The following is a 16752-nucleotide window of genomic DNA, read 5'->3' as shown; positions in this document are numbered from 1 at the left end:
AAGTGTGAATACACACTGATAGCAATTGTTTATGTGCAAATTGTAGCAAACACTGCAAACTAGCCCAGTGGCTTTCATTTAGTAACTTTATAGTGACAAACCATTCTCTGTGACAAGTCAACAGTATTTGGGCACTATATATTTTAAAAAAACTAGAATACAAACATAATGGCACCACACAGACCAGAACAACATTAAAATAGCTGCTAAAGTAATCTGTGTAATTAGAGGATCCTAGCTTTGGATGCACACACAGAGAATTCATGAGGCTTTACAGGATTCTTCATATTTACCATAAAGCAGAATCCTATAAAATGACTATCACTTTTGATCAAATATAAAGCAAAGCAAATTCTTAGGTAAGAATTCTTTCTTAAAGACATGATTAACTGAATAGCAGTAGCTAAATTAGGACTTAAAAAAAGGCAGGGAGATTACTGATTGTAGTTTTCCAGAACAGTAAATGCTATGCCTTCTTGAAAAATATTTTTATCTCCTTTATTACAGAATCCTTTCTATAACCAGTTGGTGATGCAACAGATATTTTACAAGGGAAAAAGGGTTTTGCTCTCAAAACCATTCAAATGTGATTGTGAAAATCTGGGGTTTGCATGGTGAAAAGAAAAGACCATCAATAAGCTCTTCTACCTCTGTTTGCAAAAGAAAGTGGAAAAGATGAAAAGTAAATGGTATAATGTTCAGCAACTTTTTTTTAAGGAAGCAAGGACTTTAAGTTAAAAATATAATTGCAATTTATTAATATGCTCGCTACAATATACATAACATGCAGTTGGAGTATATTAAAAGCTCCTACTGAGCTGTTTGTGAAGAGGCAGTAAGACATTTGCACAATAAATGCCATCTCTCAAATGAAAAAATCCACACGACAATCTCTGACATGTTGTGAACTGCTCTTCATCAATCATCACAATGAATCATAGAATCAGAAAATTATTTTTGTTGGTAGAGACCTTAAAGATTTTCTAGTTCCAACCTAGAAACTTGCAATGGCAGGAACACCTCCCACTAGACCAGGTTGCTCAGAGCCCCATCCAGCCCAGCTTTGAACACTATCAGGGATGGAGCATCCACAACTTCTCTGGGCAACCTGTGCCAGTGTCTCATCATCCTCACAGTAAATAATTTCCTCCTAATACCTAATCTAAATGTCTCCTCCTTTAGGTTATAACTGTTTCTCCTTGTCCTGTAACAATCCATCCTTTCAAAAAAGTTACTCTCCCTACTTTTTATAAGCCTGCCTTAGGGACTGAAAGGCTGCTCTAAGGTCTCCCTGGAGCCTTCTCTTCTCCAGGATGAACAACCTCAGCTCTCTCAGCCTTTCCTCATAGGAGAGGTGCTCCATCCCCCAACCATCCTCATTGCTTACCTCTTGACCTGCTCTAACAGGTCTGCATCTTTCCTGTGCTGAGCACCCCAGATCTGGATGCATTATCCCAGGAGGGGTCTCACAAGAGCAGAGGGGGAGAATATCAGTGTTAAATAAGGAGCCCAGATTTGCATCCTGTGCAAACTGGATAATTCTGTCTGGGCTGGAAAGCAAGTACAACAGAAAAAGAAGCAAGATCAAGGTAACATTAACTACTATGAGCAACTCTGTCAATAACTCAGGGATCATCTACCAAAAGGAGGTTGTACTCCCAGCCCCATTCCCCCATCTTCCCTTCCTCACATCTTTGCAAAGTGAGAAACAGTACCTCACAACCCTTGCTGTTCCTCTCCTCCACCAAAATCAGTACATTCTGTTCTCACCTCACAGTATCAGATTTGCAGGGGTTTACATTTGTTTGTTTTTCATTTTCTTTCTTGTTTGTTTGGGGATATTTTAAGCCCTTCTCTTGGGCTTGCAAACAAATGCCAGCCATGTATTTATCAAAGAGGCAGACTGGTAATTGCAGCAAAACACCTTGCCACTAGTTTGACCTGAGCTAGCCGAAGTGTTTGGCAATACGCTCACCGCAGCATAATCTTCTACAATAGCTGTAAAGGATGTGATACACTGCAAAAGGCTCACAGGCATACCTAAAACCAACACGAACCCAAAAACAGTTCACAGTGCAACCCTGACTACTTGAGATGTGGAGGGAAGCCACATAAGGGTAACCTGCTATCCCCATGACATACATGCTGAACTTAGGAGATAGACACTTTTCACACTTCCCCTTCATGACTTCAAAAACCCTAATGACAAAGAAAACCCCGTAAAAATTAATGCAATCAGTTTGCTGGTTTTGTTTTGGTATTAGTTTTTATTTTATGTTTGAGTTGTAGACTTTTTTTGTTTGTTTGTCTGGGGTTTTTCTGTTTTCTGGTTATTTTGCAATCTGTTTTTGTAAGGTACTTAATGGCTGACTAAAAGCAGATAATTAGCTTCATAAAACAGACTGACAGCACACAAAACCTGCCCTTTTTAAAGCTTGTGAAAATTCAGAAAGCTTTGGAATGCCAGGAAGTTATAGCCTTTGTCTTTGGCTTAACATTAGCATCCTTGCACTGAAAAGAAGCTATTCAACAGACACTAAGCCTGCTAACTTCACATCTTGATCTGCTGGCATTAAGATCTCTCATTCATGTTTTTGCCTGAGCATTTCAGAAGGACCTGGGAGAGGTACTTCCAGTATTTTTGTATCAAAAAACACAGCAAGTCTGATGCTATATTAATGCAAATTAAGCTAATCTTATACTTTTGGATGGCACTATCCATGGAGAACAACCAGAGGAAATGACTTCCATTCCTGCTTACTTCAGCACTTACCTGGCTGAACAAAATTTGGGACAGGCAGTTACCCTGTCATGCCATTTCTGGCACGATGCCTACACAGGTTTTAGTGCATTTTTGCAGTACCATTCTGCATCTGCTTAAACATGCTGAATGACCAATCCTGCTTTTAACCAACCTGTGGGCACAAGGCCCATTTCTTCCCTCTCTCTTTTCCCCAGAGAAAAAGAGGAATCATACAATTCAGCACTGTTAAAGCAGGTGTGAGTGACTGACTCAGGAGCACGGATCTAGATGCAGCTGCTAATGGCAAATTTGAGGCTACTGTAGCCCCATGGAAAATAGCCAGGCACTACTGTGGAGTGTTTTCTTAAAAAGAAACTTGCAAATGATAGCAGTTCCTACAAAGAGACTGCATTCTTCCCTCAAAGAGCAAAGTACTCACAGCTCTCTTACTCCCTGATGTCTAAATGTTCAATTTTTTCCCCTTGTGTGGTTGATATTCCTATTAACATTCTTAAATTTTAAATCACCTAGAGGAACTCAGCAACAGAATTCTGAATATACATGGTGATTTTGTTCCCTTTTTGCCTTTCAGTACTATACTTCAGTATGTGGGGCATTATAATTTCTTTAAAATGAGCTAAAGAATGCTGCACAAGAATAAAACATCATCAGGAACTGGTGCTACACAGTTGCCCAGTACATCTGCAACACAGGATACTCTCTCTGGCCCTATTCTTCTGCTACAGAGGGAAAGCACTCTCCCTACATCTGCCCCACATAATCTGAGAAGGAAAGGCTAAGAATTTGCTATTTCAAACTTGCAACCTTCCTTACATTCCTGCAAAATACATACACATATATACGAAAAGGTACATCTCTGCAGGAATCTACCTGTCAAAAAAACAAAACAAGAAGGAACTCAACACTAATTTCTCTTTTAAAAGGAGAAAAAGGAAAATGGGAGTAACTTCCCTGGAGCTGAGGTTTCTTGACACTTACCAAGAAGAGACAGGGCATCAGCAAAGTTTTCTGAAGTACAGTTCTCAAATGAACATTCTAAAGTGCAATTGGTCCTGAATCTGCTTGTAAAGCACTTACACTGCAAAGTCAAAATCTATCAGGTGCAAATGCAACTGTGCATCCAGCTCCAGCTGTGCTCTGGGGAGTTCCCACCAAAAATGCCTTTGACATTATACACACACCATGCCTGTGACATCAATTTGTCACATTTTACAGTGATCTCCATTTTTGGTGATTTGTTTTGATGTTTTCCTTGCCTTAGCACATAAGCCTTTCTGAAGCATTCTGCATCCAAATGTTTTTAAAAACATCTGCAATTAAAATTATAGGAAATACAATGGAAGACCAAGGTAACTCAGACCTGAAAAATGGATGGCAGTAGCACAGAAGATTACTCTTACCCACCTAAAAATAAAACCAATTCTTTATTAAGTACACATGTAAAACAAAGACAAAGATTTAGTTGGCTGTCATCTCTTCCCATGAAGCACAAAGATGAAGTAAACAGCTTCACAGATAATAAGGCAGAATGGACTTGTAGAGATGAAAGTTTTACTCCCAGCTCTTTCAAAGTGGAGTATTCTCATTACTTCTTAGTATTTCTTTCTGTCTTCCCTTCCAACTCCCTCCCCTGAAACTGGAGACAACAGGAGGGTACTTCTGAAATCTGTGAATGAAAGAGAGCTAACCCTGGCAGTTATTAGAGAATATATAGCGCAGAATATATTCTGCACTAACAGCAAGAGCAGAAAGAATGTCCCTCTTCAAAGCTTACGAGAAGTAATAAAAGTGAAGCTCAATCTATACAGGTCACTAGAAAAGCTGCATGTCTGTCAGAAATAGGCAGCATGATTAGCATCTGTCATATGCAGTCTGTTTTTTCCCCACTCTTCCCTAAGGAGCAGCTCACACAAGGAGAATTTTACTCTGCTTTCTGATCTTTTGCTTTGCTCTCTGTTTTTAGGTACATGTTGATGAATACTTTATACCCAGCACACTGATAAGCAAAAAGCTCATAATGTTCTTTGGTCTTACTGGGAGATGAAGCTGTAGTCCTTGGTGGGACCACATCTTACAAAGAACTGGCGATAGGTACTGATAACACCCTGTGCTGTGCACAGATACAGTCCAGCTTTCTGGAGTAGCTAGCTACCATCACAGCTACCAGCACAGCCTCATTCAGTATGATGTATATCTGAAGGCCAGCTAAGATCAGACTGCTGTCTTCTAGGCTGGAAACAAAACTAACCACCTGGAGGGTGGGAAGAGGTCTCTCTTTGTGCAACTACTTTCCTGCTTGCACCCTAGGAGGACTTTGCACTTCTTGTGTTCCTACTCAGTCTGCAGTATTGTGCACCCTTCAGGGCTGAAAAGTCCTTCCATGCCAAGGACTCCTAATTTGTAAGGGGAAATTTTGGTAATATCATGCATCTGTCTACCATCTGTTGCCAAGACGTTTCAGAAGGTCTAAAATCTGCAACCTTTACTCACATTCACATCCCACATCTCCTTCCAAAATTGTCTAGTTTCCTTTTGCTTTTTTCTACTTCACCTTATTTTTTCAATTTTAGGTGTGTGTTGTTACATATTTCATTTTCCATAGTTTTTAAAATTCAGTTTGCTTTGCACAGGAGACTCAACAAGAGCACAGATCCTCAGGGATACTTGCTTTGTGACTTGGAGAAGTTCCAAGTTCAGAGGCCAGGACAAGATCTCCTGATCTACCACTTCGGAGGCTGCTACACTTTGAATGCACATGGCAATCATGCAACATGCTGCTGAATTAAACCGTAGTTGTGATATAATAGGAAATGCTTTTTAAATACCTAACAACGTAAATAAATAAATAAGTCAATAAATTTACCTGTAGGACAAAATTTGAGATAAAAAAGATTCTTAGTGAGTTTACCACTTCAACTTACCTGCTGCACCTCTTTTTTTTGTTTATTTGCTTATTTGCGATAACAACACCTACTGTTTGAATTCTTGCCATTTTGTTGTTTGACAGTGTGTCAAGGATGACTCTGGTTCACCACAAATGATGTTAGACTGAAGCTGACCCTCCCTTCCCCAAGTACTGTAGAGAAACCATTTCCCCAAAGGCCCAACTCACAGCACAGTGCTTTCTGCAGCCTGCGGATTTTGATGGCCGTGCGGTAGGCGGAGAAGCGCACGTTGTTCAAGTCAGCTGAAACAGCAGAACAGAAACATGAGCGGCCCTAAAAGTACAGCCCATAGCTTTCCTTTACATATAAATCTTCATATTTTGGAACAAGTCTGATATCCCTCCTCTTCTCTGCAAAACTATCTTGGCACATGTAATATATATATATATACAGGAGAGTTTCACATACACATGATGCACTGGTACATAGTTCCCAGACAATTGCTCAAATACAGCAAGTTTCTCAAATAATTAACAATTCCATCAGATAACATACAGGAAACAAAGGGCAGCAAGTGTCACTGTAACAGAAAAAATGGCTTAAGCTCTAATTTATGTGCCATGACTTTGCAAACTGTGCTTTAAAAGGGATAGTGGCATAGCTGTAAGCTCTGATTTAGAAACCGATTGGCACAGAAACATTTTTTCTCTGACTTAACAGTATTTTTACCCCTCCTCTCCTTAGAATGGGAGATTTCACAGTAAATGTTGATGCTATCAGGGCATGTTGAACTAGTTGTACCATAATACAGTTTAGCTTTTACTGAAAAGGTAACTGCTCTATTACCAAAATTAGTTCCTTGCAGACCAGAGCCCTGGTTTAAACATTCAGAGAGCCTGCATCACTGGACAATTCCTTGTGAAGTTAAAAGAAAAAAACCAAGGTACTGCATTAAAGCATACAGCCAGAGTATATGGCTCAGAATTAATATTGCCAAAATACAATACAATGACCAAGGCAGTAGGTTTTGGGCAAAGTGTGTCTCATCACAAAGTGGGAAATGCTGTCACACTCGAGTTATGAGAACTCAAACATGGTCAGTATCCAAATGCTGCTTTCATTAATAGAATAAAAATCACAATGTTTTAATGAATGCACTCACCTAAGGACTGGAAGAGATCAGTCATTTTAGGATGATCCCAACAAGTCGTCTGTGTCTCATGACTACAAAGGAACAAAGTAATTAAAGTTTCAGGAAACATACATATGCACTTCCAAAGAATAAAACCTTAAAAGGTATTCTGATTTTCTGCATTTAAGTGGCAAGAAACTCCTCAGCTCTAATTAAAACGCATTATCTGTACCACCCAGCTCCTTGATTTTATAATCACAAAGTTAGTCAGACAACAGCCCACCCATATTTAACAATATTTACTTTCGATTTCAACTGTGATGGTAAGAGCTGGACTCTGACCCTACAGCTAAGAGGTACACTAATAAGGTAAAAGTACAAAATTTACTGTGCTGTAAAATTATAAACAGCATCGTAAAAAATTTTTAGAAATAAAAATCTTGAGATTTTATTTCAATCTTCATTGCATATCTGAGCACTTGTATCAGAACACAGACAATAATGTTAAACTTTACCCCCAACATTTATTTAACATGTAACATGATCATTTAGGTTAGAAAGGGCCTTTAAGATCATGGAGTCCAATAGGAAATCTGATCACCAGTCACACAAAAAAATCAATAAATGTCTTCATTTAGGGGACATGCTCTACTCTACTGTTCATAGAACAGAGATTCAATAGGCAATATCCTTTAACCTACTGATTAGTGTTGCTGTTTCAATTTATTGGGGTTTCAAGTAGGTAGCCATGGGGGTCAAAACATGTATTATGTCAGGTCCACTGAAATCTCCAGTTCCCTTCTACAAGGCACACTTTACTTGTATTTACCAATATTATCTCCTGGAATGATTGCACATTCTTGTCTTAAAAAGTACTTACATTTGAATTAGATTTTCAAAGTGATTAATCAGAGAGGTCATGTTAAAAGGATCATAGGATTCCCTTTAAAAGTTAATGACAACGAAATTATGCTATCTTAGCAAATTTAACAGTAATGCCCAGAGAACACTAAGTATTTCACCTTTTTTTCTGTTTAAAAATTATTACTGTACACTTTTTTTTTCCTGCATAGAGGGATACATGGTTGTAAATAATGACTTTAAAAAGGCCGCTTCGGTATTAAACGTAGTGATCTGTATCATCGTTTGCTCCAATAAATGGCTGTACCTCAGTGAGTGCACAGTAACTTACCATCAAGGTTTACTTATTAATTGAGAAACCAATCAAGAATGAACCCTTCTATGCTAGGTGGTACCAAAAAAATTGTATAGAAGGTCCTTGCTCCAAAGTCCTTGTCCTGCACAGACAGGACACGTACCATAAGGGAAGGCAAGCTCTTAACCAAGTAAGTGCTGAGGACCCTTTTGTGTAGGCATTAGCCTCAAACACACACCAGTGGAAAGTGCTTGAAATGGGTCTCTGTACATGGGACATGATCCTCATTTCACAGTCCTTTCCAGCTTTGAGTCTAGCCTAGGTATTCAGAGACAGCTTCTCCCCATCATGCTTCACACTCTGCCATGGATCTCATTTGTCTGTCTGGCACCATCACAACTTGGTGAGGGGTTTTTCATGGAAGTTCATAGGCAAAGTATCTATTTCCTATTAATACAATAAGTAAAAATCTTCTTTTTCCTCTTTGTGATTACTCCTTAGTCACTGACTTAACATGACTACACTTAAACAAGAGAGATTTTAACAATAATCAAGACTTCTATCAGACCTTGATTGACTCTAAAATACTACAGCAAACTCTCCTCAATTCAAAAGAAAACAACTAAATAAATCTTTATCTCTGAATACATCTTCCTGAATAGAAGCTTTTATTTGATTTCATGCTAATACCATTATCACATGAATACCATTCATGTTTCAAATTTCCAATAAGGTGGTCAAGGCTTTGGTAATGTTAAACTCTAAAGCTAATGCATGCCAGTAAATCAGTGGGTTTGCACTTTTTAGAAAGATAATTCTAAAACAGCACTGTGCTTATCTGCGTCCAGAAAAGTAATTTCAAAAACAAATTGATTGACAATTCGTTTCCTCTAAAAGGCACACCAGTAAAAACCAATAATGAAGCCAGCAACAAGAAAGAATATATTTGGATTTTATGCTTTGCCATGGTAAAGGCTGGTGACTGTACAGCATTCTAAGCCTGGTGTCAAAAGACTACAGTGTATCAGAAAAAAGAACATATACAGCTTCAGTAAATACTGAAGCAAACAGGAACAGGAAATACAATATAATAGTTTATACTGCTCAATTTATTTAATAATCTCAAAGCTACTCTGGAAGCTGCCAAATGTCTGCATTATCATGTTAACAGGATGCCATAAATATGTTGCCCATTTAGAATTGTTGACTAAATCCACTGCAACTGCCCACAGAAATGAATACAATATGTGATCAGTTTAATAAAGCCTATTTTAAAGACATGGCTTTAACTCAAATTCTAAAAGAAGCCACTTCCAAAAGTCAAGCCCCAAAACAAAACAAAAAGCCCCAAAACAACTGGTGATTTTACTGCAACATTCTGAGTGAAAAAGGCTTTCTTAGGATATTCTGAGAAAAATAAAGCCTTAACTAAAACACCTTCCATATTTTATGTTAAAATAAAGGTAGGTGGCAGTACTGTGACAGAAGCTGTAAATACATGTATACACAGAAATACATTTCCCTCTATTTTAAATGCTGAAATATCAACGCAAACACTGCATGCAAATTACATGCAATTTAGGTGAGTCAAATCCTGTTTACTGCCTTAGAAACTATGATGGCAAAACCAGCCACGATCATATGGACCTTGCTGAATTGCAGCCATTATTTCCCAGTTCCCTGTTTTCTGGCATTAAACATTCGGTTTCACAAACAAATATATTTCTGACTAGTGGGGTGCTGTGAGGATACTTCTGAGAGCTACAGCAGAAATGCAAAGTTTATTTAGCTAAGTGCAGAGACCTTTTCTCTTTTTTCTTTATTTTTTTCTTTTTAAATTGTTAAAAATATAGAAGAAAAAATACTTAAATCTTGGATAAATCCTTGCCTTTTTTTTTTATTCCCCCTCTGGAAATATACTTCATTATGCATTTGCAATACTTAATTAGGATGTGGGTATAGTTAATTGCAATTTAGATTCTGGCTTGTAAGTAATTTATAACCCATATGTAATGAATAAGAGCTGATTTTACTAATCAAACTTTATCCCTTAAATCAAGTTTCCAAGAATTAAGAGCAAAGAAGAGTTTCATTATTGAAATCATATACTTTAAATACAGAGTTTCAGTACAGCTTTATCTGAAAGACTAAAATCACCTTAATAGTGAAAACATGCCATAAAAAATATGCTTTTTTTTCCTATTTTGTGTTTACCTAACATCAAGAGGAAAAGGTGAATGAGAGATCAAAAACTTCTGTATCCTGCACTGTAATCTTGTTTCTCCATTTGATGCAGTAAATACCTGAACAACTCAATTTTCTCTTTACAGAAAAACACAGACTATTAAATTTATGCCCAATAAAATAATGACCATAAAATATTTTTCGGTTTCTCTTTTATTTGCTAAAGAAATTTGTGTCAGACTGCACAAAGAATGGACTTTTGAAACTTATCACTCAGCTTCCTTCTATGCCACACAGAATTTATGAGAAAAGAGGCCAAGTGAACATATCTGGTGCAACTGAAAAAAGGCAAGAGAGAATCCTTTCCAATTCCTTAAAGTCACTACTACCTGACAGCTGCTAAGTGACTACAGAGGGTGACTGTGCCAGCCTAATCCCAAAACACCCAACAAGAAACCAGGGGTAACAGCCAAGCAATTCCATACAAGGATCCCACAGAGAAGAGGACTGGGATCAGAGTGAATGAATCACCAGCTCAACAGTCTGTTCAGGTCAAGGGAGGCAGCAACTTCACTTTCACAGGTTGCTGCTACCACCACCAAATATATTCCATGGGTAGGTTTCTTTTAGGCACCAAAGCCAGACTTGTCTCAACAGAGCCATGGAAAAAAACATGACTGAAAATTTAATAAGAGCGATAAAAAAATCATCTCAGTGAACTTCCAAAAGGATTCACACCAAGCATTTAACCAAGAACAGAGAAACCTGCAGAGTGTTCTCTCTCTGTTACAAGTACCATGGCACTTCTGTCCCAGGTCACAGTGATGACTGTGCAAGGAGCACCTTCTCTTGTAAGTACCCTGCTAATGTCAAGAACTACTCGTGGAGTGAGGTGATATTAACTTTGATTGAAGGTGAACAACAGTTGGGCCCACCTTGCTTGGTGGCACCAAAAAGAAGAATTTTTCAAGGTGTATAGGAGCCCAAGGTACAAGATTTCATTCTGTTCAGTGCGTGGCACGAGGAGGGATTTCTGCTATTACAGAAGTGAGCTGCCCTACAGGGCATAACACAAGTGGTATGAACATATCACATCTTTCCTCATGGTTTAGTCAGGGAAGAATTGAAAGCATTTCACTGGCAAGAGATTATTTTTTTGTTGTTGTCCCTATCAAAAGTATGAGTTATTCAGAGCAAGAGTCTTTTAAATCTCTCCTTATGCAAACTTATGGACCCAATATGAGTCACACAGTAAAACATGCATCCATGAATATATTACCTGACAAACCAGGGTCATTTAAAAAGTCTAAATGCGTTTGTGTAAATTTCACTAACAAAAAACCACAATAACCATAAAATATACCAAACTACAAACCACCCACATATTAACGAAGTGCTCTAAAGCTTACATGACAAACACTTGCCCTTACAATCTATTTCTTATCCATTATGTTTGCTGGCAGCTTTCTAATTATAATTGGCAAAGATAATCCATTTAAAACACTTCCTGATTGTAAATAAAAAGCTGAGAAACAGTTAGCATGTCATTTAATTTACGCTCTAGAAAGAAAAGAACAGTCCTATTGAAATGAATGGATTAAGTTCAACATCTCCAGGTGTTTCAAGATGCTCATGGAGTTGTGAAAAAAATCCATTTGTTCTTTCTCAGTTTTTTTTGTACAAGAAAGAAAACTAGAAACAGGTTGTGGGTATTTTTTATAATTTCTTATCATGGACAATGCCTCTGTTGATAATCACTGGCAAACACCACAAGAAACAGCACTCTGGCATGATGCTAGGTACATTTCTGTTCCCGTAGTCATTTGCACAAAACATTGCTCAAAATCAGAATCTTTACTGATCATTAATGAAACAACAGCACTCAGAAGTCTGACTTTGCTACCTTTGCCAAATTTCAAATGGCATAACATCCCCACTTCATGTCAAGGTGTTTTGGCTAGATACTGCGTATTTTCATTTCTTTTTTCTTTTTTTTAAGCCCATTAGAAGATACTGTTTTGTGGTGAAAGGAGTAGGCATAATGCATCACAAGGGTATTGCACCTTAGAGGTTGGTAGAAACATTTATATGCAGATATTTTGAAATCACTCCAGAGAAATGTGCTACTGCATTTCTTTAATTGAAAATGAAGACGAGCACAGGAACTGGTTATTGAAGAAACTCTCAAACCTTCAAACTTGTATTACCTCTTTCTGTCAATTAGATTTTTTTTTCCCTTCTAAGGGAAATACCTAACACTTATAAGAATGAGATTATGGATATAATTATAATAAGAAAAAAAAATTCTCTGCTCCTTTACTTCTCCCCTTCTTCCTCATACAGGCATAAGCCAAACATCAGCAAAGACTTTCTGAAGACTCTTAAAAAATAGAGAAGCAGAAAACATTTTATTCCTGTCCCCATAAAGCTGAACAAAATATAGGAGGTGATAAAATAGGATTTCCAAGATGCTGGTGATGCCAGCCACTTTGCAGGATTACAGAAAAGGCAAGGCAACTATGGCACTTGATATCGATCACTTTAATGGTTGCAACAAGAAATTGCTCTCCCTATGTAATGCCCTGCATGAGATTAAACTCACTGCAACCTCTTCTGTATTGCCCTTTTGTTTCTTCTGCACAGCACAAATATCTAATAATGTATGGCATCGAAAGGTACATGGCCAAAGAACACTTAAATTACAGTTAAAAGAAAAACAGTGAGAAATGCTAGGGTAATTATGCTTTCTGCATATTCATCATGTTTCCCTCATGGAGGTTTAATGATCATAGCATTTAATTTATTATTTTATTTCTTTTTAGAATATTTTTTATTGAAATGCTATGTAACATAGACTTTATTTTTTTAAATTTGCTGTTACAAAGGTCAAGGATGTCTTATTTGTATGATCCAAATAATTATAAATTAACAACAACAGAAATTTTTCCCTATTAAATCTCAAATCTTTACCCACCAACCTATGAAAAATGTATTCAATAGCAAGTTTGCCAAACCTCTCACTTTGATTACATAAAGTGCACTGGTAAATACTGTGCCTTCTGTGTTGCATTCCCTTCCCTATGCTTATTAGTTGAATTTTAAAAGTATGAAAGACTATGCTTTTTTTTCCAGCAGTGTCAAGATTTTACAGATTAAGGTTTTCATTGAATTTTACTGTATCTACAGACTATAAAAATAAAAAATATTCTATAATTGGCATTCAGAAAAAAAATCAAACAGGAGGCAAAAAGGATTAAATTAAAATTATATCCACAAAAGCAGCAACATTTCACAAATCTGCATAGATAGTAAGACAATTCAAGAGAAGAAAAGTGACAGGGTAGATCGTGTGTAAGTTCAGTTCAGATATCCACCATAGCCCAGGAAACACACACCTTGATAAACCTGGGCCAAATGAATTACAAATCCTTCTTCCAGCTAAGCAGGATGGTTGATTCTTACCAAAACACCCCAAACCAGACTGCCTCTGTCTGAACTTATAGGGCAGAGGAGGTTGTACCCTGGCTTTTTGATTGTTCCTATGCCTCATCACCTGATCAAATACAACCCCAGGAAGGGCAGACGTGCCAACCATTAGCAAATGGGGTGTGGAGAACAAACTGGACTCCAAAGTCACCACACCAAAGACCTTCCACTAAGCCACTTCTCTGTACCCATGTAAATGCAAGCTGCCTCTGGTGTCAGGAAACAAAGTGTTTCTTACCTGAAAATACAGACATCTTGTATCATTTTGACACTTTCCTTACAGATTAATTGCTACCTAGAGTACTTTCTCCTGCCTTCTCAGGTGCAGTTCCCTAATATTTCTAAACTACATTCTGTGCAGCAATAAAATTGCAGACTGCAGTTGGTTCTTTTTTCTTTTTTTTTCCCAAATACTCAACACAGGTACAACTACATCATCATCTGCAGCTATGCGACTTTCTGAATATTTAACATTTCTCATTCAAGGGCACAGACAAAAAGCTATCAAAATGAAGCAAATATATAAATTCATGGGTGTCAAAAAAAAAGTGTTCTTATTCAGAATTTAAGTAACCTGATTTCAATTAGCATTTATTTCCCTTTAAAAATTAGTTTTTAAAACTTCTCATTTTTCAGCCACCAATCACTGGATCATACCTTTATTATCCTTGTTCTGCTATACCATAAAATGAACAACTGGCATCTTAAATCTTCCTTCTGAACATAGAATTCTTCTTGTAAATACAGTCAGTTGCTCTCAAATGATAAAGTTTTTGAGACTTATTACAGCTGTTCCTTCTACTCAGGCTGTGCTTTACATCAAATGCAACTCATTGAAAGGTGTTAGTATAATTAAAAAAAAAAAGAAAATTAAATCAGTTTCTCTCCCTTTTTCCTAGCTTTTCTTTCTATATTAAAAAAATCATTAAATCTTTTTGACTGTTCTCTTGAATTGTCTTGCTCCATGTAATCATTCCAAACTAGTAAGTTTTTCAAGTCAGTATTGTTTTTCTCTCTTTTTAAAACTGTGTCTGAAATTAAGAAACAGACAAAGATTCAAAAGGGTATTTAAACTCAGAAATACTCTCCAGCCTCCTCATAACAAAGCAAACAAAGTTCAGAATCAGCTATTTCCTTCTTTATCGTCCACAATTCTCTGATTTATCTACATGCTGCTGAAAAACAATGATGTTTAGATCAGTAAGAAATAAAAAATCTAGGAAACTACAGTCTGCTTTCCAGGCTGTGAAGCTACTGAAACCCTCAAGTTTTTTTTAAAAAGTAAATCCTACTAGTTACATGTACCATGAATCCTTTTCAAGAATCATTACATTGCTTTAGCAGCATATATCATGTTGAAAGTAGGGAAAGATTATTAGAAAAGCCTTATTTGAGATGCAATAGTTAATTCTCTTGACTCCATTGAAGCCATCCTGAAAATAAAACAGTGGTCTCCACTACTATAAAGACCTTGACCCTCAGAGAACTTGCCCTACATTTCTGCACCCCTACCAAACTTCCTGTGAAAGACCATTAAAAACAATTTCTAAGAGATGCTGGGTTTTGTTTCTGAGCCCCAACTGGCTGCATTCCACAATCAAGCTCTAGGGCAGGGCCACCAGCTCACTACTATGGTAGAAAGGCCTGTCCCAGGGAATACTTTGCCACCAACTGGTGTGCTTGAAGGATTGTACCTAGTGCACTTATTGAAAACGTTTTCTTCTGAACCAGCAACGGAAAAAAAAAAAAAAAAAAGATTGCTCAAAAACTGAACTTTTGCTGAGGTAGGGTAAGAGAGAGCTTCAGAAACTCAGAAGAATGTATTAGATAAGAAAAAAAGGATATACATATGAAATATTCAAGTTTAAAATCCTTCTCAGCACAGATCAGAAGGTATCTCTTAGTTTTTTCCATCTGTTCCTATCTCTGATCCCCAACTCTGAATGAACTGGTGAGCTCCACAGAACCCTCTGAGCCAACTCATGCCCCCAGCTCAGCTACTGACTGATAAGGTAGAACAGGAACATAAATCTTACATGCCCACTAAGGACATACCCACAAGAAAAAACAACAGGTTTAGGGTAGTTTTCCTCTTGCTTTTTGTAGTTTGCCACTTCAGCATTTTCCTTGAATTACTGCTGCAGGTGTGATCATTTTAACAGCACTTCTGCCTGAGTCTGAGCAGAGAATGCGCCTCCACATCCAACTTCTGCCCTCTTCTTCCATTGGGAGGGAGGCAGGAGCCTCTTCTCCAGCGCGTCACAGTTTTTGCTGCCTCTTGCAAAATTTTGAGCAGAAGCACAAATGCTTTTATAGAGAATTCAAGGATGTTCATAGCAGGTTTTTGCTTTTACTGGTTACCTACTCAGACCCTTTAAAGAAATTAATCTTCATGACAGTTTAAAAACAACTGTCACATCTCAAGAATGGTAACAGGTTTGATCGACAGATTTATTGCTACCTGCTTTTCAAAGCTCTCAAGTACTTGTAAAATGCTTGAAGCAAAAAATGTGGCTCTCAGAGTTATGAGCAATATGCAATAGTAAAATACCATCATGTTCTTTTAAAATGAACTATCTTATGAGCAATATGCAATAGTAAAATACCATCATGTTCTTTTAAAATGAACTATCTTCAGGTCCACTTCATGGTCATCCTACAGACTTAAAAACCCTACTCTTTTCCCAAACCCAAACTGATAACATTTTAAACACAGATTTCCTTCAGCCTAAAATGGACTACTCTGGATCTCACTTACACACTGTACCTTCTTAAAATTTCATTTACCTTTCTAGCAATGACCTATCCTTCTCTCAAAGCTGCAATATTTGACCTTAAAGTACAGGCAAAACAAAATAAACACTGGTAGAGTAAGAAAAGCAAAGTTAGCAATTGCTCTTTGTAGAACACACCAAGATCTCCACACCTCGCTAACTTAGGTATTCCTTATTATTTTCAAAATAAATATCTCAACCACTCCTCTTGGCAATCAAGGTATTTTTTAAATTTTTGTAAATATTTATATCTGAGTAAAATTTACCTTAATATCAATTAGTATAAAATCTACCATAAAGAAGATGACAAAAGAACAGTCGAGGCACGTCTATTTATTTTGCACAAAATGATGAATGGGCTCAATAGATAT

The 16752-nt window shown here is 37.2% G+C and overlaps 1 protein-coding gene across 4 annotated transcripts in view; it reads right to left on the bottom strand.

Moving 5' to 3' along the window:
• Nucleotides 1–16752, bottom strand: part of UTRN (utrophin) — a gene marked incomplete at its 5' end in the record, with an annotated part of 335751 nt that overhangs the window by 52662 nt on the left and 266337 nt on the right. For all 4 annotated transcript variants that reach the window (XM_084203642.1, XM_084203643.1, XM_084203641.1 and 1 more), the window contains 2 exons: nucleotides 5877–5951; nucleotides 6812–6873. In XM_084203642.1, coding sequence (XP_084059768.1) covers nucleotides 5877–5951; nucleotides 6812–6873 — 137 coding nt within the window. The remainder of the gene's footprint in view (nucleotides 1–5876; nucleotides 5952–6811; nucleotides 6874–16752) is intronic.

This window comes from Fringilla coelebs (genome assembly GCF_963513975.1).
Source record: "Fringilla coelebs genome assembly, chromosome: 3".
Taxonomy (NCBI): domain Eukaryota; kingdom Metazoa; phylum Chordata; class Aves; order Passeriformes; family Fringillidae; genus Fringilla; species Fringilla coelebs.
The sequence above is the reverse complement of the archived record's forward strand: the minus strand, read 5'-3'. Positions and strand labels throughout refer to the sequence as shown.